General features: G+C 46.8%; 1 protein-coding gene across 2 annotated transcripts; it reads right to left on the bottom strand.

Annotated features, from left to right (window-relative positions):
• Window positions 1–1,842: 1,842 nt before the first annotated feature.
• LOC130133498 (fibroblast growth factor 12-like) lies at window positions 1,843–24,834 on the bottom strand. Of its 2 annotated transcripts, XM_056302027.1 has the most exons (6): window positions 16,491–16,525; window positions 13,810–13,820; window positions 12,788–12,898; window positions 8,031–8,134; window positions 5,416–5,614; window positions 1,843–1,982 (listed from the first exon to the last, which is right to left on the bottom strand). In XM_056302027.1, the coding sequence occupies exons 3-6, from the start codon at window positions 12,837–12,839 to the stop codon at window positions 1,843–1,845; spliced, it is 495 nt and encodes a 164-aa protein (XP_056158002.1). In that variant the 5' UTR covers window positions 12,840–12,898; window positions 13,810–13,820; window positions 16,491–16,525. The 2 variants fall into 2 exon arrangements, with proteins under 2 accessions (XP_056158002.1, XP_056158001.1); XM_056302026.1 differs by lacking the exons at window positions 13,810–13,820; window positions 16,491–16,525 and adding an exon at window positions 24,600–24,834.
• Window positions 24,835–25,221: the final 387 nt, after the last annotated feature.

Genomic DNA, 25,221 nt, shown 5'->3' with positions numbered 1-25,221 from the left:
TTTTTCTCCCCAATTGTCCTTGGCCAATTACCCCACTCCCCCGAGCCGTCCCGGTCTCTGCTCCACCCCCTCTGCTGGTCCGGGGAGGGCTGCAGACTACCACATGCCTCCTCCCATACATGTGGAGTCACCAGCCGCTTCTTTTCACCTGGCAGTGAGGAGTTTCACCAGGGGGGCGTAGTGCGTGGGAGGATCACACTATTCCCCCCAGTTCCCCCTCCCCTCTGAACAGGCGCCCCGACCAACCAGAGGAGGCGCTAGTGCAGCGACCAGGACACATACCCACATCCGGCTTCCCACCCGCAGACACGGCCAACTGAGTGTGTAGGGACGCCTGACCAAGCCGGAGGCAACACGGGGATTCGAGTCGGCGACCCCCGTGTCGGTAGGCACCGGAACAGACCGCCACGCCACCCGGACGCCCGTTGCTGTGACCTTTTTATTGCCACCACGACCACAGCGCAGAAACTCGGCCTACAAACAAATCCAGACTGTCCGGGGGATAATTACTGAACTGTCGGGTAGCTCATGTCGGCTCATCTCGTAATTACAATGACCTGGCATGACCTCCCGAAGGCAGCATTACTCCTGGCTAGACACGACCCGCATCGCAGAGCACTGTGGGAAATGTAGTCCTAACCCGAACCCGTGGGGGTGAGGACCCTCCTGTCACAACACTGTCCTACACAGCTGTGGTTCCGACAAGCGGACATGCTACGTGAAAACGGGTTAATGCAGAGCAAACTGTTTAACCACCATCCTCCACTTCCCCGACCAGAACAGATTAGTCTGGTTCTGTACCAAGAGATTTGTCTGGTTCTGTACCAAGAGATTTGTCTGGTTCTGTACCAAGTCCGTGTTTGCTCATTCGCATCAAACAGGCAAATTATCATTCCAAAAGACACAGAACACAGTAAAACAAAAACAATGTAACGATTTCCCACGGCACGTGACCTGCGGGGGTGAGAATCACGTGAGCTGACCTCTACAGCCAATCATCTCCAGGCAGGAAGGAGGAGCGCGCGCGGCACGGTGAAGCGCAAAACAAGCACAGAGGACTCAGAACTCAACCAGTTCCGGTCCAAACATCCGTCAGCAGGGTCAGCAACAGGTCCCCCATCCAACCCCCCTTTTCCAACACCCCATTAAAATCTCACGCACACACACACACACACACACGCACAATAAATAAATAAAATAAATTAAAAGTGTGGCATGTGGCCTGTAGAGACGATTTCCAATCCAAAAAGTTCGGACTCCGGGTTCGGACTCCGGGTCCGGACAGACAGAAGCAGGGTGTAAAAGTGCCGTTTTGCGTTAATCAAAACCAAGACGTGGTGTGAAGTTTTCCACCATGGCTTAAAGCTCGGGGACAAGTCTCCGCATTCAACTGTGGAACATTTGGAACATCACGAGGGCGGTGGCGGTGATAAGGATGAAGAAGAAGAAGAAGAAGAAGAAGAAGAAGAAGGGTAGATGAGTTCAGCCTCCCCGTGCCATTCAGCAAAGGCTTTTTTGCATAAAATGTAAATTCATCGTCTTGATTTTCCGATTTTTTTTTCAGACACTTTTTTTTTCTCTAAAATATTTCATCACAGGCAAGAAGATTCCGATTTATTTTTTCAAGGACTCCGTTTTTTTAGCATCTTTTTTTCTTTTCTGTTTTCTTTTTTTCGTCATCGTCGCTGACGTCGCTCTCGCCTTCGTCCAGGTCTCCTCAGTCACCGCAGCTGTTGTTGTTTATCGTCATGGTGGTTTGTTGTCGTCAGTGTGGTTGCGGTTGTTGAACAAGGACTATAAGAAATGGGAGTTAGCCTCCAGGGCTGCGGGGGGCGCTGCAGGCTACGAGCCGTCCTGCTCTGTAGTGTCCTCCTGCGGCTGCTCCTCATCCACCTTCTTCTCTCCGTTCATGGTGGGACTCTCGTCATCTTTCCTCATTTTCTCCTCGATCTCATGCAGGGACGGCTCCTTGTACATACACACTGCAGACAGAGAGAGAGAGGAGGGAGAGAGAAACAAAGGTGGAAGAAGGGATGGGTCAGACAGAGAGAGAGACAGGAAGAGGGGAGAAATAAGAGAGAATCTGATAAGTAAGGGATATTTCTAAATGAATATATAGAGAGAAAAACAGAGAGAGGGGGAAACAGGGAAACAGAGAGAGAGCGAGAGAGAAAGCGAGGGAGCAGAGTGAAAGACAGAGAAACAGACAGACCAAGAGAGAGAGAGAGAGAGGGGGGGGGGGGGGAACAGAGCGAGAGAGAGAGCAAGAGAGAGGGACACAGAGAGCGAGACAGACCGAGAGAGAGAGAGAGGGGGGGGGGAAACAGAGCGAGAGAGAGAGAGCAAGAGAGAGGGACACAGAGAGCGAGACAGACCGAGAGAGAGAGAGAGGGGGGGGGGGAACAGAGCGAGAGAGAGAGCAAGAGAGAGGGACACAGAGAGCGAGACAGACCGAGAGAGAGAGAGGGGGGGGGGGAACAGAGCGAGAGAGAGAGAGAGGGGGGGGGGGGAACAGAGCGAGAGAGAGAGAGCAAGAGAGAGGGACACAGAGAGCGAGACAGACCGAGAGAGAGAGAGGGGGGGGAACAGGGAAACAGAGCGAGAGAGAGAGCAAGAGAGAGGGACACAGAGAGCGAGACAGACCGAGAGAGAGAGAGAGGGGGGGGGGGGAAACAGAGCGAGAGAGAAAGCGAGGGGGGGCAGAGTGAAAGAGAGAGAAACAGACAGACCGAGAGAGAGCGAGAGAGAGGGACACAGAGGGCAAGCCAGACCAAGAGAGAGAGAGCGACAGAGAGGGAGAGAGCAAGACAGACCAAGAGAGAGAGAGAGGGGGAAACAGAGAGAGAGCGACAGAGGGAGAGAGCGAGACAGACCAAGAGAGAGAGAGGGGGGAAACAGAGAGAGAGCGACAGAGAGGGAGAGAGCGAGACAGACCAAGAGAGAGAGAGAGGGGGAAACAGAGAGAGAGCGACAGAGAGGGAGAGAGCGAGACAGACCAAGAGAGAGAGAGAGGGGGAAACAGAGAGAGAGCGACAGAGAGGGAGAGAGCGAGACAGACCAAGAGAGAGAGAGAGGGGGAAACAGAGAGAGAGCGACAGAGGGAGAGAGCGAGACAGACCAAGAGAGAGAGAGGGGGGAAACAGAGAGAGAGCGACAGAGAGGGAGAGAGCGAGACAGACCAAGAGAGAGAGAGAGGGGGAAACAGAGAGAGAGCAACAGAGAGGGAGAGAGCGAGACAGACCAAGAGAGAGAGAGAGGGGGAAACAGAGAGAGAGCGACAGAGAGGGAGAGAGCGAGACAGACCAAGAGAGAGAGAGAGAGGGGGGAAACAGAGAGAGAGCGACAGAGAGGGAGAGAGCGAGACAGACCAAGAGAGAGAGAGAGGGGGAAACAGAGAGAGAGCAACAGAGAGGGAGAGAGCGAGACAGACCAAGAGAGAGAGAGAGGGGGAAACAGAGAGAGAGCGACAGAGAGGGAGAGAGCGAGACAGACCAAGAGAGAGAGGGGGGGGGAAACAGAGAGAGAGCGACAGAGAGGGAGAGAGCGAGACAGACCAAGAGAGAGAGAGAGGGGGAAACAGAGAGAGAGCGACAGAGAGGGAGAGAGCGAGACAGACCAAGAGAGAGAGAGAGGGGGAAACAGAGAGAGAGCGACAGAGAGGGAGAGAGCGAGACAGACCAAGAGAGAGAGAGAGGGGGGAAACAGAGAGAGAGCGACAGAGAGGGAGAGAGCGAGACAGACCAAGAGAGAGAGAGAGGGGGAAACAGAGAGAGAGCGACAGAGAGGGAGAGAGCGAGACAGACCAAGAGAGAGAGAGGGGGGAAACAGAGAGAGAGCGACAGAGAGGGAGAGAGCGAGACAGACCAAGAGAGAGAGAGAGGGGGAAACAGAGAGAGAGCGACAGAGAGGGAGAGAGCGAGACAGACCAAGAGAGAGAGAGAGGGGGAAACAGAGAGAGAGCGACAGAGAGGGAGAGAGCGAGACAGACCAAGAGAGAGAGAGAGGGGGAAACAGAGAGAGAGCGACAGAGGGAGAGAGCGAGACAGACCAAGAGAGAGAGAGGGGGGAAACAGAGAGAGAGCGACAGAGAGGGAGAGAGCGAGACAGACCAAGAGAGAGAGAGAGGGGGAAACAGAGAGAGAGCAACAGAGAGGGAGAGAGCGAGACAGACCAAGAGAGAGAGAGAGGGGGAAACAGAGAGAGAGCGACAGAGAGGGAGAGAGCGAGACAGACCAAGAGAGAGAGAGAGGGGGGAAACAGAGAGAGAGCGACAGAGAGGGAGAGAGCGAGACAGACCAAGAGAGAGAGAGAGGGGGAAACAGAGAGAGAGCGACAGAGAGGGAGAGAGCGAGACAGACCAAGAGAGAGAGAGAGGGGGAAACAGAGAGAGAGCGACAGAGAGGGAGAGAGCGAGACAGACCAAGAGAGAGAGAGAGGGGGAAACAGAGAGAGAGCGACAGAGAGGGAGAGAGCGAGACAGACCAAGAGAGAGAGAGGGGGGGAAACAGAGAGAGAGCGACAGAGAGGGAGAGAGCGAGACAGACCAAGAGAGAGAGAGAGGGGGAAACAGAGAGAGAGCGACAGAGAGGGAGAGAGCGAGACAGACCAAGAGAGAGAGAGAGGGGGAAACAGAGAGAGAGCGACAGAGAGGGAGAGAGCGAGACAGACCAAGAGAGAGAGAGAGGGGGAAACAGAGAGAGAGCGACAGAGAGGGAGAGAGCGAGACAGACCAAGAGAGAGCGAGACGGGGAAACAGAGAGAGAGCGACAGAGAGGGAGAGAGCGAGACAGACCAAGAGAGAGCGAGACAGGGAAACAGAGAGAGAGCGACAGAGAGGGAGAGAGCGAGACAGACCAAGAGAGAGCGAGACAGGGAAACAGAGAGAGAGCGACAGAGAGGGAGAGAGCGAGACAGACCAAGAGAGAGCGAGACAGAGAAACAGAGAGAGAGCGACAGAGAGGGAGAGAGCGAGACAGACCAAGAGAGAGCGAGACAGAGAAACAGAGAGAGAGCGACAGAGAGGGAGAGAGCGAGACAGACCAAGAGAGAGCGAGACAGAGACAGAGACGGGGGGGGGGGTGCAGAGGCGCTGCAATGAGAGAATGAACGCTGGTTTTGTGTTTCCTGTTAAACACAACATCTGTGATATTCGAGCCAGCATTTGTCCCCGAGCTCAGAGGAAGTCAAACTACACCTTCATCTTACTTCACACACGAGGCGGTGAAATGCCAAACACACCTGGCAGGAGCAGGAGGTCCCACACTGATGACTCCCTGTTTTACCAGACGAATTCATCTGAAGATTCAGCCTGCCGTTTCTCCCCCTCCTCCCGCCGCCATCATCCTACATGTGACTTACCAACCAACATGTCTAACAGCAGTGTTGGTGTGCATCTATGTGTGTTTTCTGTCTCACCTTCGATAGGTCTGGGGACAAAGTGTGAGCAGGGTTTGGTTTTCTTGACCCGGTTCCCCTTCATGATGGCTCCGTCCTTGTTGAGGCCGAGGAACCAGGCCCGGCCCGACTCGTGCTGCCGATACAGTGTGGAGGAGTAGATGACGTAGTAGTTCTCAAAGACCGACTCCTTAAACTTACACTCCGCCGTGAAGATGTCCTGAAAGACACAGGAACAACAGCATGAAAACAAATGAAATATCCGGAGACAAATGGCGACTGCCCCTGACCACTGAATGTCATCTGGCAGGCCTCACGATCTGCTATGAATCCTCTACTCAATGGAAAGAAATAGCATAAAACGTGGACATTCTTATGGATTGACTTACGCAACCCTCTACCTGAGGTTGTGGAGGTTGCGAAACAAGCCCATTCAACGGAGCACATCCATGGGCTTTTTTTTTTTTTGCATGCTCAATAATCCAGGTAAGAAAACCACAGAAAGTTGAATCAGTTCATCTGAACACAACATTTATTGAGCAGTTTTACATGAGTTTTAAGCATGGAAAATTTAGAATCCAATGCAGTCATCGGTTGCTATTGTCCGCAGACGTGTGCGCCTATTCAGCAATGGCCTGGTCATGAGAGCTAAGTTTTTGTTGAAAGGGTTTGATGGTATGTTTTAGCTTCTCTCTTACTGGAGATATTTCAGCCTGCAGGTCGAAGACAACGAGTCAATTTTACTGCAAATCCCCCCTTTCAACATATCCAAGCATAACTTGTAGTTGTCCCAGATTGCGCCCTCAGAGTCGGTAGCGTCCCTAAGTGGTGAAACAGGATCTGCCAAGTGCAAGGCTTTCATGCGGCCAGTGCATGCCGAGAGAGGGCGTTTTTGCACGTGAGGACAACATTGTTGGTCAAAAAATATGAAAAAGTACACCGAAGAAGTTCAAACACAACATATAATCAAACACTGGCAAACAAATGATAAAAAAAAAATAATTGAAAATGATCACAAACTCATGGAGCAATAGAGAGACCCATCTGTCTACCCCCCTCTTCCTCTTTAATGCTCTGCACATGGAAACCAAGATCTGCCTTTTAAACTTTAATAGCAGTAAATTAATAATGGAGAGAAATAGAGGCAGTGGTTCAACGCTGAGCAGAGAGCCACTCGGATACCCAGATGACATACATACTTTTAAACTAGCTGTGTTTCCCAATACAGAATCAAGATCTTCTTTTGCACCTGCTGTTGATTTTGCTGGTTTCAATAAATATACCTCACCTTTTCTAATATAACCCATCAAAAAGTCATCAGGGAGAATGTTCAAGTTTTATTTCAGCAGGAAAGCTGATAGTTATTAGTTGTGCAGTGTTGTTTAGTACGTGGAAAGAGAGTCACTTGTAATTGTGAAGTAGTGACTGGTGAGCACTAAAATCTGGAAATAAAACTAAATGGTCCGCTAAGCGATTTTCATATAGATCTTCTGACACCTACGGGTGAAGGTGCAGCTGAGGCTCCCGACTACAAATATTATATGACTTCCATTCACTTTCACTTTATTTAACTCGCAAAATCAACGGGTCACAAGAAAACGCAGATGGAAAACACATGAGATTTACAAAAACATGATTAATTCAGTTGTTACCTGTCCAACAGGAATAAAGCAATTTTGGCATCCCTTGGATGTCCTTAGTCCATTTTCAGAGCTTTCTGACCTGAGAAGGCCACAATAATCACCCTCGTTTGGCTGTCATCGTTGGTTGTGACATTGCTGTCTTTCTTCGTCTCTCTTTTAAGCCTCTTTGTTTCCGACTCTCCTGGTGTCTGCCAGTGAGGTATATCCATGATCTTCCATGTTTGACTCGCCAGCCATTCACTGCACTGAGATACCACTGGGTTATCTTGCCAGTTTTACACCTAAATCTGCGACCACCAGGCATTGTGATCTGCACATGAATACTTTCTACACTTTCAGGTGTTGAGGTTCACATCAGTTTTGAATGGAAATCTGGGATTTGCAACATGAAAATGACTATGGTGACCAGCAATTGATACAAAATCCACTAAGACTGAAGAAATTAAGAATAACTCCTTGAATTCAAATTAAAAGTCAAATTGAATAACATAGAGGTTCCCGATGACTGAAGCCAGAGCCACCGCTGAGAAAACCAGTTCTGTAACTATAATGGTATAACTGGTTTCAATCTAATAAACATTGTTACAGTGGTTAAACAGACATCTACCATTAATAGAAGCCATCCCGACACTGGAAAGTTACTGGTAACCAACCAGTCAGTGACCAGAATGTCATATTAGACATACTCATCTGAGGAACTGAGGTCAAATCTCAGTATAACTAACCAGTATTAAGACAGACAGACAGACAGACAGACAGACAGACAGACAGACAGACAGACAGACAGACAGACAGACAGACAGACAGGCAGGCAGGCAGGCAGGCAGGCAGGCAGGCAGGCAGGCAGGCAGACAGACAGACAGACAGACAGACAGACAGACAGACAGACAGACAGACAGACAGATAGATAGATAGATAGATAGATAGATAGATAGATAGATAGATAGATAGATAGATAGATAGATAGATAGATAGATAGATAGATAGACTTACTGATGTGTAGAGAAATCCCTCTCCATTCATAGCAACGTAGAGTCCAGCCTTCACTCCTTGGATGGCCACCACCCTCAGTCCTACTGGAATCAAATTAAAGAGAGCTGGAGAGACAGGTGAGAGGGGGAGAGAGAAAGAGAAAGACAGAGAGAAAGAGAGGTTTTTATTTTAATTTTAAAAAACATTTATTAAAAAAACTGACAAAAATGTAAACTTTTTTCCATGACAAAAAATAGTACTGTACAGTACAGTTAAAAACACAATTTCATCACTTAACTTAAAAATGGTATTAAATACTAAGTCATCACCTGTCACTGAACATATTGTATCGTTATAGCACCACTTTTTGATAAAATCACCCATGTTCCTTTAAAGAACACCGGAGGGTGTGCTCTGATTATCGGGGCATCACACTGCTCAGCCTCCCTGGGAAAGTCTACTCTAGGGTGCTGGAAAGGAGGAGGCTCCGACCGATTGTCGAACCTCAGATACAGGAGGAACAATGAGGATTCCATCCTGGCCGTAGAACAACAGACCAACTCTCTACGCTTGCGGAAGTGCTGAGGGAGGCATAGGAGTTTGACCAGCCAGTCTACATGTGTTTTGTGGACTTGGAGAAGGCTTACATCCATGTACCCCGGGGGTCACTCTGGGGGGTACTGAGAGAGTATGGGGTAACGGGGCATTTGCTACAAACCATCCAGTCATTGTATAACCAAAGTGAGAGCTGTGGCCACATTCTCGGCACAAAGTCAAACACGTTTTTGGTGGGTGATGGACTCCGCCAAGGTTGTCCCTTGTCTCCTATTCTGTTTGTGATATTCATGGACAGGATCTCAAGGTGCAGCCACGGTGAGCAGTGTGTCTGTTTTGGGAACCTCAGAATTGCATCTCTGCTCTTCACAGATGATGTGGTTTTGTTGGCTTCATCAGAACGCCACCTCCAGCATGCACTGGGGCGGTTTGCAGCTGAGTGTGAAATGGTCAGGATGAGAGTCAGCACCTCCAAGTCTGAGGTCATGGTTCTCCACCAGAAAATGGTGAATTGCTTCCTCCAGGTTGGGGATGAGTTGTTGCCTGAAGTGAAGGAGTTCAAGTATCTCGAGGTCTTGTTCACATGTGAGGGCAGGATGGAGCAGGAGACTAACGGGGAGATTGGTGCAGCATCAGCAGTAATGCGGACATTGTACCGGACCGTTGTGGTGAAGAGGGAGCTGAGCCAGAAGGCAAAGCTCTCAATTTACCAGTCAATCTTTGTTCCAACCCTCACCTATGGTCATGAACTTTGGGTAGTGACCGAAAGGGTGAGATCGTGGATACAAGCGGCTGAAATGAGTTTCCTCTGTAGGGTGTCTGGGCTCAGCCTTAAGAGATAGGGCGAGGAGCTCAGACATCTGGAGGGAGCTCAGAGTAGAGCCGCTGCTCCTTCGTGTTGAAAGAAGCCAGTTCAGGTGGTTCAGGCATCTGATGAGGACGCCTCCTGGGCACCTTCCTTTGGAGGTTTTCCGGGCACGTCCAACTGGGAGGAGACCTCGGGGAAGACCCAGAACTCGCTGGAGCGACTACATGTCCAATCTGGCCTGGGAATGCCTTGGGATCCCCCAGGAGGAGCTGGAGGGTGTTGCTGGGGAGAATGACGTCTGCTGTGTCCTACTTAGATTGCTGTCACTGCGGCTCGACCCCGGAGAAGCAACTGATGATAACATAAGATGAGATGAGATGTTCCTTTAAAGAATCTAAAATCAACCCAGACTCTGGCTTTGACCAATGAGAGGAAAACAGGAAGTACTTCCTGCCCTGTCCTGTTCTCCACTCTGTTCTTCCTGCTACTGTGGATGGACAGTTTGGCCTCCCCTACTACGAGATTTAGTAGTTGCCACTTACAGATGTCAGATTTTTTTGCAGCCAACTGCCAAAATAAAGACAGTCTTAGAGCACCTCTCACCAAACTGTTCGCCTATATATGGCCTCGATCTCCTGTGGAATCTGTTAGATTCTTTAGTTCCACCATTTCATTCTCTAGATCTGTCATAGACCTGGCTATGTCTCTGGTGACATTGCGAGTGTACCGCTGGCAAAACTGCTTTATCTGGCACTTGCCAATGTCCCACCATTGCTGTAAAGAACTAAAGTCAGACCTTCGGTTTCTGTACTGGCCCCAGAAAAATCTTAAAAGCATCTCTAAAGTTGTTATCATGTATGTTGGGTATGTGTTTGGGTATGTGTGTTCGGTTACACTTTATTGTAGGGGATCGGAAATTACCTAGTAATTTCCTAGTATTAGGTGGTAATTATCACGTAATTTCTTAGAAATAAGGTTGAAATGACCTTGTTATTTGGTTAGGGTTAGGGTTAGCTGTAAAATAACCAGTAAAAACTACCACCTTGTCACTAGGAAATTACAAGGTAATTTCAACCTTATTTCTAAGAAATTACGTGATAATTACCACCTTATTACTAGAAAATTACTAGGTAATTTCCAACCCCCTAAAACAAAGTGTTACCGTGTGTTCTTGTAGTTTTTGGATGTGTTGTTGCCTTTGTGTTGCACTGCTGTGGGCTGGGGGAAACGGCATTTCGTTTCATTTCATGTACGCAAGTGCATGAAGTGAAATTACAAATAAAGTGTTCTTGGTTCCTGATTCCTTCCTGATGTAAAAGGGCTGTATTAAAATGCCAGAAAGCACAATTTGTTTTGACACTTCTTCTAAAAACCGAACACTGTACCAGGGAGTGATCAGAGAAACAAACAGGACGTATATTGCATTGTCTAAAGACGTTAAAATGATGTTTAAAACAATAAAACCGATCGAGCCTTGCTATGGAAAGCACACTATCTTTTGAATGTGTCCATGTTCCATAAAAAGCTCTCCAAACGTCTTTTAGTTCACGTGACAGTCTCCCTCAGACTCAGACTGTCAGACACTCTGAGTTAACGGTCATTGGATTGGCCCTGTCGAGTTGTGTTTGTGCTGCTTGTTGTGTGCTGCGGTAGTGCAGTATAGATAGGGTGTTATGTGCACCATGCTTGTTGATATATTTTGTTCTTATTTCTATTTCTTATGTATCTTTGATTTCTGTCTGTTTCTATTTTCTTATCTTGTTAGTTTTTGGTTATTAGAGCGTGAGTGTCTGTAATAGAACTCCATTTCTCCTTGGGGATATAGATAAAGGATTCTGACTCTGATTCTGATTTTATTAAAAGTGTGAGCCAACAAAGAGATGCAGGATGTGGTTCCTGATGATTCCTGTCCAGCTTGCAAATTTCTGTACAGCTAAAGTCCCCTCCCAGAAATAAATACTCCTCACTGTCATATTTACCGATTACATCAAATAACACATCCATAAAAATAGTATTTCGGGGCCAAGGGTTGGACCATAAATATTCATAAAAACTATTTTTATATTTTCATATTGTGCTCTTACTTTCAGTAGTCTGCTTTTGACTGCTTCCTCTACTTCAAAGGAAGGTGGATGAAATCTTTTGAAAACAGAATCCTGACCCCACCACACATAGTTGATAATGACTGAGAATCATTTCTCCAGTCCAATCCCTCTTCCATTCAATTTCATTATCCAGGGTGCCTTGTGTTTCTTGCACAAGCAAAACATGTATTTTCTTAAAATCAACCAGTTTAAACACAGCAGCTCTTTTCATGTCATCTCTTGCTCCATGTAGATTTAAGTGCCTAGTTGTATATTACGCATGAGGAGAATGCAGCTGAGCTGTGCCAAGGCCAGGCTTACACTAACCAAAAAGACAAAACTTGTAATTATCATCAAGGAGCTGCATTTTTACTACCTGTACAAGTTTTTTCAGTCTAAAGATTTCCTGTTCAGTAAACGTGTTTACCTCCAAATCAATCAATCAATCAATCAAGTTTCATTTTATATAGCGCTTTTCTAGCTGCAACAGCCACTCCAAGCGCTTTAACATGAAGTTAACAGGAAGTCGCCTGTGTTTTTCATAAAAAAATGTCCCCCTTTTTCTCCCCAGTTGTACTTGGCCAATCACCCCCACTCTCTGTGCCGCCCCGGTCTCTGCTCCACCCCCTCTGCTGAGCCGGGGAGGGCTGCAGACTACCACACGCCTCCTCCCATACATGTGGAGTCACCAGCCGCTTCTTTTCACCTGACAGTGAGGAGTTTCACCAGGGGGACGTAGCGTGTGGGAGGATCACGCTATTCCCCCCAGTTCCCCCCTCCCCCCGAACAGGCGCCTCGACCAACCAGAGGAGGCGCTAGTGCAGCGACCAGGACACATACCCCCATCCGGCTTCCCACCCGCAGACATGGCCAATTGTGTCTGTAGGGACGCCCGACCAAGCCGGAGGCAACACGGGGATTCAAACCGGCGATCCCCGTGTTGGCAGAGGGGGTGGAGCAGCGACCGGGACGGCTCGGAAGAGTGGGGTAATTGGTTGGATACAATTGGGGAGAAAAAGGGGGGAAAATCCCAAAAAAAAAAAAAAAATATCTCCATCTCTGAACCAACTCATACACAACCTTTAGGACTAGCACACTTAGGACGAGACAACGTATAAAACATAACAACACAAAATGCTCTCTGACATGAGGAACCAACCTGCTGCCGGTCGCCACATGATGAGCACCCCCCCCACCCCCCACCCCACGACCCAACGACGAAGGTTCACGGAGGTGTGTGCAGAACTGAGGTGTGTGAAGGTGTGTGGAGGTGTGTGGAGGTGTGTGAAGGTGTGTGGTGACGGCCGGCGTGACTGTCTGGAGGAACTCACTGTAGTCGCTGTTCTCGTCCTTGTTGCCGCCGAGGCCTCCGTCAGGCTGCATCTGCAGGTAGAAACCCTGCTCACTGAACAGACGTGTCACTATGCCCTTCAACTGTGGGTCTGTAACAAACACACACACACACACACACACACACACACACACACACACACAGACCAGGGTTAGATCACCTTCATGCCCACATACCACACACACACACACACACACAGTGTGTGTGGTGTGTGTGTGTCTGTGTGTGGTGTGTGTTTTGTCAGTGTGCCCTCGAGCAGGCCAGCATAGCCCCCATGTCTGGTGTACTTGGCTGTGGAGCAGCGAGCTAGCTGAACACTGTGGATCTACCAGATATGAGCTGCTGCTCTACATGACAATGTGGGCCAGGAGGACTCAGCACTGACAGGATGGAAATAGACGCTACGCCTGCACACCTAATGTGGAGCAGGCCGACTGACACCCACTCCAGATGAGCAAGGTACACAGATGGACCAGGAGAAAGACAGACACACAGTGATAGACAGACAGACAGACAGACAGACAGACAGACAGACAGACAGACAGACAGATAGATAGATAGATAGATAGATAGATAGATAGATAGATAGATAGATAGATAGATAGATAGATAGATAGATAGATAGATAGATAGATAGATAGATAGATAGATAGATAGATAGATAGACAGACAGACAGACAGACAGATAGACAGATAGATAGATAGATAGATAGACAGACAGACAGATAGACAAATAGACAGACAGACAGACAGACAGACAGACAGACAGACAGACAGACAGACAGACAGACAGACAGATAGATAGATAATTGTCTGTGTCTCATTGGACATCCTGAGTGGATTGTTGTAATTATGTCTGGAAGGATGTGTACTTCATACAAGAAACCTCAACGCCTCGTTTCATTAATACTGCTTTCATCTCAGACAGGAAACAGTTGTGACAGAAACACCAGTCCATACAACTCCTTCCTGTTTTTCAGAGAAGCTACGTATATTGACAACCCGGCTGTCTTCTATTGCAGGTTTGAGAGAGGGAATTCACATATTCACACAAATTGACGCCCCCCCCCACCCCCCACTCCAGCCCAAAGACAACAGCCTCCATCACACCTCTGGCACCTCAGGCTGAACTCAAGATACAGGTAGAGGATGTGAGCCGGCTTTTCCAGAGACAGAAGACCAGGAAAGCACCGGGTCCAGATGGTGTCACCCCATCCTGTCTTAAAGTCTGTGCTGACCAACTGGCTCCAATCTTCAAGCAGATCTGATACAGGTCCCTGGAACTGTGTGACGTCCCCTACTGCTTCAGACACTCCACCATCATCCCGGTCCCCAAGAAACACTCCATCACAGGGCTCAGTGACTACAGGCCTGCCGTTTTGACGGGTGTGGTAATCAAGACTTCCGAACAACTGCTGTGGGCCCTTCTGAAGAAGGCCACAGGACACCTGCTGGCCTCCCTGCAGTTTATTACTGGTCAAACAGGTCACTAGAGGATGCAGTTAACATGGGAGTGCACTACATTCTGCAATACCATGACTACCCAGTGACATGCAAGGATCCTGTTTGTGGACTTCAGCTCAGCGTTCAACACCATCACTCCAGAACCCTCTCCTCCAACCTCTCCTAGCTCACTGATCCCCTGCCATCTGTCAGTGGATCGCCAGCTTCCTGACAGGCAGGAAACAGCGGGTGAGGCGGGGGGACGGGACTTCTGGTATACAAACAGTTAGCACCTGGTGCTCCCTCGGGATGTGTCCTCTCTCCACTGCTTTTCTCCCTCTACACCAGGGGTGGGCAATCATACCCAGAAAGGGCCGGTGTGGGTGAAGGTTTTTGTTCCAACCAAGCAGTTACACACCTGTGTCTGCTAATCAAGGTCCTCAGCAAAGACTCTACTGGCTGATTAGTGGGATCAGGTGTGTAACTGCTTGGTTGGAACAACAACCTTCACCCACACCGGCCCTTTCTGGATAAGACTGCCCACCCCTGCTCTACACTGTGACTGCACCTGCAAGGACCCAGCTGTTAAATTACTGACGTTTGCAGATGATACTACGGTCACCGGCCTCATCCAGGATGGCGACAAGTCTGCATATCGGCAGGAGGTTGAGCGGCTGGTGCTCTGGTGTAGTCAGAGAAACTGGGAGCTGAACATGCTCAAGAATGTGGAGACGACGGTGGACTTTAGGAGACACTCATCAGCACTGCTCCCCCCCACAATATCCAACAGCCCTGTGTCAACCGTGGAGACCTTCACATTTCTGGGAACTACCATTTCCAAAGACCTGAAGTGGGGGACCAACATCAACTCCATCCTCAAAAAAGCCCAGCAGCGGATATTGTTTCTGCAGCAATTGAGGAAATTTGGTCTTCCACAGGAGCCGTTGAGCCAGTTCAACACCGCAGTCATCACACCTGTCCTGTACCTCCATCACGGTCTGGTTTGGAGAGGCAACAAAACAGGATAGGAACAGACTTCTGAGAACAGTAAGGACAGCAGGAAAAAAGTCACTGGCTCGCCCCTGGACACCCTGCAGGACTTGTACACCTCTAAAGCCTGGAAACAGGCAGGCAGAATCAGCACAGACCCCCCCCCCCACACACCCAGGTCACAGTCTGTTTGAACTCCTACCCTCTGGCAAGCACTGTAGAGCAATGTGCACCAAAACTGCCAGACACAGGAGCAGTTTTTCCCCACAGGCCATCTCTCTCATGAACACTTAACAGCATGGTGCAAAAATAAACACTTGCTATGTAAATAGGACACTTTGTAAACAGCCCCCTCTGGTCAAGATGTCTCACCTACATATCTGTGATGTGCACTACCTCTTTTTAAGCCACATGTGCCAATGTTTGTGCAATACAATGTACAACTGTAAATACACCTACAACTGCTGTATACTGGTTACAAACCCTTGTTGTTACTGTTGCATAGATACATAATAGAGTGTGTAGATGTGTGGTGGGTGGTAGGTGAACATGTAGGGTATACTTCAGGTACATAAGATAATACAGTGTAACACTGTGAGTATATAGCATTGTATATGGGCATGATGGGTTGTGGAGTTGTGGTATTAGTATATGGTATAGTGTATGGGCAATATAGCATATAAGTAATATGGTATAATATATGGGCATAGGTTGTTGATTATTCAACCATAACACAACTCTACAGTAGAGACATACCTGTTGTGCATACATACTCTCCTCCAATGTCCTGTTGTTGTTCCGTTTTTGTTTTTGTTTTCCTTTGTGTTTGTTGTTTTGTTTTTTTCTGTGTGAGTGATGTCTGCAAGTGCCAGAAGCTGCTGTGTACCGCAGTCAAATTCCTCGTGTGCGTAGACACACTTGGTTAACAAAGCTGATTGTGATGGTGATGTGTGTTAGCATACGTCATGTCACCCTGCTACACAGACATGCCAATCTTCAGCTTCACAACTGCAGGACAAAACTCAGCAGCAACTCACCACCTTCTGACAGGCTGGCTTAAAGGTTTAACACCACAACCTGTAGCAATGCATCCCTCTAGCTGGATGGACAAATACACACAGACAGGAAGACAAGACAGATTTAGCGTCACTGGATAGCAACAGTGGAGACAGACAGGAAATGGGGGAGACAGACAGGAAATGGGAGAGACACAGGAAATGGGGGAGAGAGAGGGGGGGGGTATGAAATGCAACAAACGTCGCTTGCTGGAACCGAAGAGGCGATGCTGGGACTATGTGGTAACTAGGGGTGGGACAATACTGGATCGAATTCAGAATCATTCGATATAGTCTTCATGGTTCAGCACGTTCCTCGTTTCGCAAGACCGTGTGTTATCAATTGGGCGAACGTACGTCATGCTTTGGTGAGATTACGTAGCATATTTTGCAGTGGCATTGCTGAGAATGCAAAACAAAAACCAAAACACCATAAATACAAATAGTCATTCTAAGTCTTCCCGAATCATTGTAACATTACAGGGGTATACAAGAAATACAGCTAGCCTATTAGACAGACCACTTCAACAAATTCGTTTGTGGGTGTGGAATCTTCTGACTGTTGGCACAACTGATGGGTGTGCGCTTAAGTGTTGCACTAGCTAATTAGATGTTCTGCATAAAGTAAAAAATAGCAAACGAAGGTGAAAACAAACTACAACTTGAAGATGCACCACCATCTTACAGGTCAGCGGTTTGGGGGCATTATGGATTTAGTTTTACACTGGATAAGGATGGGAAAAAACAAGTGGACAGAAGGGAGACGGTGTGCAGGCATTTTACACAGGCGGGAGGGAGCAGGACGAACTTGTTTGCCCATTTCCTCCGGCATCATCCTTCGGCGGCATTAACGTCCGGCTTAGACAGCAACGTATTCCTGTTGCTTTGAAACGGCCGCTGCCCGCCCGTTCAGACAGAGCAAAATGAATCAGCAAAGTATTAGGACAGTCCATAGCCAAGGCCATGCAGCCATTTGCAATAGTGGAAGACTCTGGATCTTAAAATATTGGAGCCCCACTACACTTCACCATCAAGGAGCCACATCGAAGGCAAAAGCATTCACGGCCTGTATAACGAAGCACGGCATAGAATTTAGTCCGTCGGCCTACAGGGTCGGTTGGAACCATCTGGGGGGAATAATTCTCATGCTGTTTTTTGGCAAGGTGTACACCTCTAGTACCAGAAATATGTGATATCCTTGCAGCAGTGGGAGCTTTATGTGTGTTAGCATGCATTTTATAAAACCTCCATAGACAAAAAACGCCTGGGCATAGAATTATACTTCTGCCAATTCTGAGCTTTTTCTCTGAGTCAGTATCAAATGTTATATATCATATGATTCAGGAGAACCTCCCCCTTCTTGCTGGTGCAGTGTACAGTTACCACCATGCATTACCTGTGTGTGAGCATACCACATTTGACATTTTGTTGAGTAACTCCATAGTCAACCATTGAAATTGTTTTTTTTTTAATGTGAAAAGTTGTCCTTAGGTGTCTTGTAACTCCATGTGAAGTTTGGTGCAAATACGCCTTTCCCTCAGTGAGTTACAGCCATTTATTTGGTGATTTACCTAGGCCTTTTTTATTTAGTCAAGGTAAAATCACGTTTTACTGGCTATCTCCAAAGTTAACCAAGGACGCACAATCACATGTATTTGTAGAGAATTTATTCAGGAATTCAAATAATTACTAAATACAAAGACTGTTAATTACAAACTAATTACAAGTACTTACAAAGACTGCCTAAATACAAAGACTGTTAATTACAAACTAATTACAAGTACTTACAAAGACTGCCTCCCATACTTTGTTTTACATACTTTCATAATCGAATAATCATAATCACTTTCCAGGTCTTCCACGTCTTCCATATCTTCATCTGAACTTTCCACACTCAGAGGTGGATGCTTGGTTCTCACAGTCTGCCAGTCTACACATGTCAGTACACCTGACATGTGTAGACTCCCAAGATGTGTGTGTTGCACACATCTGACCGTGAACGTGAACATTTCTTTGGACAGTTACAGGCCAGTAGATTCAAGATGGCATCAGGTGCTGGCTGGCCTTCCATCCAGTGCACTACCAACTGTTCAGCTTCCTCTTCTCTCTCCATCTTCCATCCTCTGCCAACAGGGCTTGGCACTTGTGGGCCCTTCTCCAAACATCTTTTCCATATACCAGCCTGGTAGTTGACTCGCTGTGAGTGTTTTGTGAAGCAGTCCTTGCAAGGTGGGAGTTGATGACTTTCGATTTCACCTGTTTGATATCATTGATCTTGGTGGTCAACGCGTTTGGGGCATAGAGGAAACATGCAAATGTCTCTAGTTTTTCCATCAGGCCTGGGGAGAGGTCTCATTCCTGACCCAACTCTAAGAATGTGTCCTGAATTTCCCTGTTGCTGGTTAGAAGTTTAAGGGCACTTGTCTTACCTTTGCCAGCAAAAACGCTTATAGTGTCACAACCTGTATATGCATGCAACCCAATGAGAGACCTACAAACCTCTATGCCAACAGTGGCAGTAACCTTCCCGATGTCTACAAGCCTTGTACGGGTTCTGGTGCCACACTTCTGGAACAATGGGGCCTCAATCATGTCGCAGAATGCTAAAGACATAATAAAAACATCTGTTTCTTCTAGGCGGATAACTACAGATCGGTATCCCTCTCGTTGCATGGGCAGCATGAAGAAGTAGGCGGCCATCTGCTTCTTGTTGACATTGAAGAGCTGGCACTTCCTCACTGTCTTGAGAGGTAATTCTGTAACATTTGTCATTCACAGTTGCACACAGAATCTTCTCCTGTAGCTTTGCTCTGTACAATGTCTTCCTCCATCTTCCTCCATTCATGGACTAAGAAGCTAATGAGACTAGTTATGTTACTGACCTTGGTCAGGAAGCTCCTCTACTGCCTCACCATCTGTGTGCCAGTGATACCTTGCAACTCATGACCAGTCTCTTCATCCCGTAGAAATCTTTCACTATTCTTGATAGAGTTCTCCTTGTATGTGTGGAACACAACATCTATTCTGCTACTCTGACTGCCTTTCCTCAGAGCCATACCTAGAATTGTTGTGGCAATATCTCTGAAAGTAACTTTAGCATTGCTCACCAATCTCATATGCCTTCATCAGGTCAGAGGAAATGTCCTTGGGTGCTGCCTTTGCTGTAGAGATGCTAATGAGGTCCCGCTTCTCTGCAAATGGGTTGACCCATCCATGTATGAGGCTAACCACTGCTGAAACTGGAAACTGGATTCTTGGCTGCTGTAGCTCTGCATAACAAAGCTTTGATTTGGTGCCTTGCACCATCTCCCTTAACTGTCCCAGGAATGCATTGAGGTGCTCAGCTGTTATGTAGTAACGCTTAAAAGCTGCAGCATTCAGGCTGAACCGTGATGTGACCCCAGGAGTCTGTGTGTCTTTGTTAACAGTGACTTCGGTAGCCTGGTCCACAGGGATTCGCCCAAATGGGTTATTACCTGACAGCTGCACTGAAAATTTGCCTGTTTGGAAGGCCTCATACACTGACGGATTCTTCGCTGGGAGGTTTGTCATCTGAGCAAAGTAAGGGGACATGTACCTGGCATAATTCAGCTTATCATAGGCAAAGCACCATGGGATCATGATTCTTATACCATGGAGGTGCAACTCCCAGTCCCCCTCACAAAAGCGCGCAGAAGGCCAAGTACTATGTCCTCTACCATGTCAACATATGACATCCAGAATGCAGAAAGCTCTCCATTGTTGTGACGGAGGTGTTCCAGAAAATCTGTCCACAGGGTTACCAGCTCGGCCAAGAGTGGACTTTGCAGCAGATTGTTCAGCTTCTCTTGGTTCAAGTCACTGGCCATGTCTTTCCCATTGTCTAAGCATGATCTGATCATCCCACTCCTCTCAGGAACATTGTCCTCAGCCCACGGTGTGAACTCTGCCCAATCGAATCTCATCAGCTCTGAGTTGTACAGCTTGTGTAAGTTTTTCCCATGACTTGGAGCCCTTCAGAAACTTCACCTTATTACAAAAAATACAAATCGACCATACACTCTTGCTTCTGAAGATGAAGATCTCCTACTTGGCCTTTTTGACATACAGGTATTCTCACCAGCTTCATCAGTAATGCGTTCCGTAGCTCTCTTTTTAAGAGCCTCTAAGAGTTTCTTCATGGTGAAGAGGCTTCGGCATTTTCGATGGTAGTAGATTCTTGGGACTTCATTTTCTCCAAGTTCTTCAGCAACGTCTAAAATAGGGGCATGGTTCCTCACTTGTGCTGCTTCAAGTAATGTTTTCCAGGATTTATAGTCTTGAGGACTGACTAAATGATCATCATCTTCCTTGGATGTTTTCTGGTGTATGATACACTGTTTCGTAATAGGTTCGTTTTGCTTATGGCTCTCCATTCTGAAGCAAAGTGATTCAGCTCTCCAGATCTAAATCTACTCTATTCATCTCTCTCCTCTAGTGTGTAGGACTATCCCACCACCACCACAATACCTTAAACAGAAACAAGGACACACAGTGTCATAGATGTGAAGCATTTTTGCATAAAATGGACTGGTCTTCCACAAAGCTCATGAAAATGAAACAGTTAGCATTAGCATTGCTATGCTACACTTTGGAGCTTCTTAGCAATTCTGTGATTACTGTTGTACAAATGGAAAAACATGCCACCCTATAAACATTGTCCACAATGTCAATAAAATGTAATGGTGTTCAACCTAATGTAATGTTTTCCTACCTGTTCATACTGTGATTTAAAAAAATCACATTAACATTGCTGATGAGAAAAGCACCTGCTGCAAACTTGATATTAATGTATGTATAAATGGTGATGTAACAGTTATCCTATGCCTCATTCTTACACTATATTTAGTTTATTGAATTGCATAATACATTCCCTTCAAACCTATGTGGTAAACATCGTAATCAATCTTCAGGTTATGTACAAAGGAAACTTTTGTGTCACATATTTCATGAAAACAGAAGTACATTTTATGTAATGTACCGTCACTGTGTTGTCACGAGATAACATGTAGACATGCCAATTTTAACAACTTTTCTGAAGAATATATAGTCTGAGCTATATTCCCACCAATTTTCAAAGAGATAGGGTCAACAATAAGAGAGAACCGTCAGTTTGAAATAGAATGTTTTATTATTGTTTTGAAAAGTGTGTTTTTGCATGGGGTTACAAATCGAGTGATAACACACGTAAAGCTCCCACTGCTGCCAGGTTATCACGTTTTATAGTGCTAGGGGTGTACACCTTGCCAAACATCAGCATTAGAATTAGTCCCCCCAGATGGTACCGGTGGCCCAAGTTTGGGGCCCTGGCTCACGGACTAATTCTGAACGATGCAAGTGAAGCACACCACGTGACTTTCAACACCGCCTCGTGGACCTCGAGAACCACGGAAAGTTATGTGATGGCTCGTTATATTACTTCAGTTATGTTATTGTACCCGAGCCTGTTTCCACCCGCTGCGGGATTCGAACCGGGTTGTACCGCGCCACGAGGCGACATGGCTAACCGCTAAAGGGGGCGGACCCCCCTGGCGATCGGCCAGTGAGTATTTTGTGGGTTAGGTACAATATGTCCACATCTAAATTAGCTACTGGATTATGTTTTAATGGTTTTATTAAAACAATTGTGTTACAAAACAAGAAAAGATGGCACACATTTTTTTAGGACTTTTGCATTAAATTTGATAATGCCAAATAGAGAACTACAATTGTGTTTTGTCTCTCGCTTACCAAGGCATCCGCTGAATCGTATATCGTTTGAAATCGAAACCGTGAGCCCTGAATCGTAAGACGTATCGAACCGTGAGATTTGTAAATCGTCCCACCCCTACTGCTACAGAAACGCCCCTCTATAGGAGGATTTTAACGCCTGTGTAGTGTTATATTATATTGCAGATTATCAGGTTGCATGCAGACTGTGGACGGCTGGCAGGGAGTATCGATCAGGGAGTGCTGATCATGTGGTTGCCCAGCAGACCAACAGGCTGTTTCAGAGACAAGTCACATTTATTTGAGTTGCCCTAAATCACAATGACTTCTCAGAAGGCTTTACTATCACACCACATTCTGTATGATACGAGACAACTGCTGTCCTCAGTCCATCAGTTCAGATGAAGAGAATGTCCGCACAGAAATACATCACCATCATTGGGAATCAGAAGGAAAGGGCCGCAAACAGCCTGCTGTTGTTCTCAGATTGTGGCTTCAAATGCTTCTCAGGAACTTTGTCTTTCAGTCTAATTCAGTCTTTTTTGTACCAGAAGAGAAACCAGCCTTCCAGACAGAAAAACAACAACAACAACAAAAACATAAGGAGAACCATTAGAACACAGGACAGCATCAGGCGATGTGAGCAGCGAGGCTGTCAGAAGCCTGAGAATAATAAATACTTGGATAGGAAAGCTCTGTTCACATATCCTACTCATACCACGCAGTCACGATGTTAAGAAGGTTTAAATCCCTCTCTCCCAACGTTCCTCCTTCTCGCTCCACTGCTTAAACGCTAAAACCAGTAAAGATTAAACACCACCGCTCTGTTGTCTTGCCAGAAACCTAAGAAAGAAGGCCTGTCGGTGGTGGAGAGTAATGAGCAGCACTCCTTACATGTATGGATGTTGAACTCTATCCAACAAACCACATCCTCTCCCTTTCTCCTGCCGTCCATCTATTCTAAATGTTTCGCTGTCGGGTGGTAATGCTGCAGATGTAGACACTTTCCTCAAGTTTCCTCAAAGATGCTTACATGCAAAATTAAACTTTGTTTCCACAGACACACACACGTGTCAGCGCCGCCAAGAGAAACTGACAAGATACCACGAATGAAACCGAGGCGACAACTTGACATGGACGGACAGGGATGTACTAGAAAAGAAATCCAGTCCTGGACCAATCCAATAGGACCCCTCACCAACCGGGGTTGGTGAGGGGTGATTATACGTGTACAGTATATACAACAGTCAGTTAAATTTGGGGTATAGTGTAATTACAGGACATGGCCCACTAGCTTTAACACCCTAATCTTTGCTGGTGTAACTGAGCATTTTCTTGCCCACTGCGAGAAAATGCAGTATCCCAGTGTTAACTCTGCCATATTTGTTAGGTGCAGACAATTTTGTTGTTGGAAGAGGCATATACAGAAACGTTTCTTCTCGAGTTTCTTCTCCAGAGATTGCTATGCCTGAAACAGGCAGCACTATTGAAGCAACTCACCAAGGCCACGCAGAAACAACAAGGTCAAACTATTAAACCATATTTACAAAATACTACTCAACAAGGTTCTAATCATGGTACACTGCTTCACATTCAAACAAATCCTCTCTCTGCAGGAAACTTTGTTGCTAGTGGAGGCTTCAGTGACATGGATTCTATCCCAGTTCAGTATAGTCAAGACAGCCCTCTGCATCTCCATGAAGGACCTGAACCACTAAAAGCCAGAGCACAAAACTGGACAGCACAGCATGAAACCAACTGCATCTCCAAGGGTGCAGGGACCTTCTCTGGACTTCTTGCTAAAGACATGGGAACTCTTCATTTGGAGCAAAGAAAAGAGGATGGAAAGGTTCACTGTAAAGCCCTTCCATTCTTATCTCTTGGTTCCCCACAAGGAGGAGGAGCACTGGGCTCCTCTCATTTCTCACAAAGTCCAAGGCAAGTGGGTTATCCTGTGAGAGAGGCAAGTGTACCGTCCCTAAACTAAACAAGACAAATTAATTCAAATAGAAAGGTGGTGGATACACCACATGTCAACTGACATCTGACTCTTACTAGCAGCATGATATTTACTAGTACCAGTATATATTTAGAAGTCATAAGATATTCACTCGTCATAGTGTGACATGCACTAGGCCTATTGTGATACCTATGAGTCACAGTGTGATAGCTGCTGGGCATATTGTGATATTTAATGATCATGTTGTGATATTTACTAGTTGTACCATAGGTGGTACAGTTACATTCACTTGTCATATAATGATATTTTCTAATTACAGTATGATACTTACTGGTCATATTAAGATATATATTAGTCACACTGTGATATGAGGACATGACTGTACAAATTTACATCAATAAGTAAAACTCAGGTTCCACCAGGTTTTACGTGTTTCTGACACAACAGCCCTGCTGACTCTCATTCACCTGGAATGGAGCTCAGACACCCACCCCACTACCCTCTACATAGGACACACACTGGTACAGTAAAACCACCAGATTCAGGATTTTGGCTTTAAATGTTGGTTATTGCTGTCTGGCGGATCCGCAGAAACTTTCCAATTCTGTAAAACCAACCTGGTTTTCGGCGTACAGGTTTTTTCTTCCCGCTGCAGAAGCGAACCTTACTGAAGACGCTGAAGATGTGTCGCTCGCACAGCGACCGAGGGTCCTTGCTGGGGCTAGAGCGTCTCTTGCTGGTGGCGACCTTGTCGCTGTTGGACTCCCTGGCCTGACGCTTCTGCCGGATCAAGGAGCTGGCAATGGCGGCGGCCATGTCTCTCCGCCCAGATCTCCTCTCCCAAGTCAAAAACGATTTAGTCCAGGTCTTCTGTCACGTCTCTCCCTGGTTGGTGGAATCCAGCAAGTTTCAGTTTTTTGCCTGGTGAGTCCTTGGAGTAAAAAGTGGTAGCTAAAGTTTGTAGATGAAAGAGTTGTTTGTATTTGTCTTTTCATTTCATAGATCTCCATCAGATTATGTCCAAAAAACCTTTCACTGAAACCATTACACAAACAGTTTGAGAGGAATGCCTGAGGGAAAATAAGTTCAGCATGTGGACAGGTCTGGTAACGTGGACAGGTCTAGGAACGTGGACAGGTCTGGTAACGTGGACAGGTCTAGGAACATGGGGAGGTCTGGTAACGTGGACAGGTCCGGTAACCTGGACAGGTCTAGGAACATGGGGAGGTCTGGTAACGT

The sequence above is a fragment of the Lampris incognitus genome, unplaced genomic scaffold (genome assembly GCF_029633865.1).
Source record: "Lampris incognitus isolate fLamInc1 unplaced genomic scaffold, fLamInc1.hap2 scaffold_343, whole genome shotgun sequence".
Taxonomy (NCBI): domain Eukaryota; kingdom Metazoa; phylum Chordata; class Actinopteri; order Lampriformes; family Lampridae; genus Lampris; species Lampris incognitus.
The sequence above is the reverse complement of the archived record's forward strand: the minus strand, read 5'-3'. Positions and strand labels throughout refer to the sequence as shown.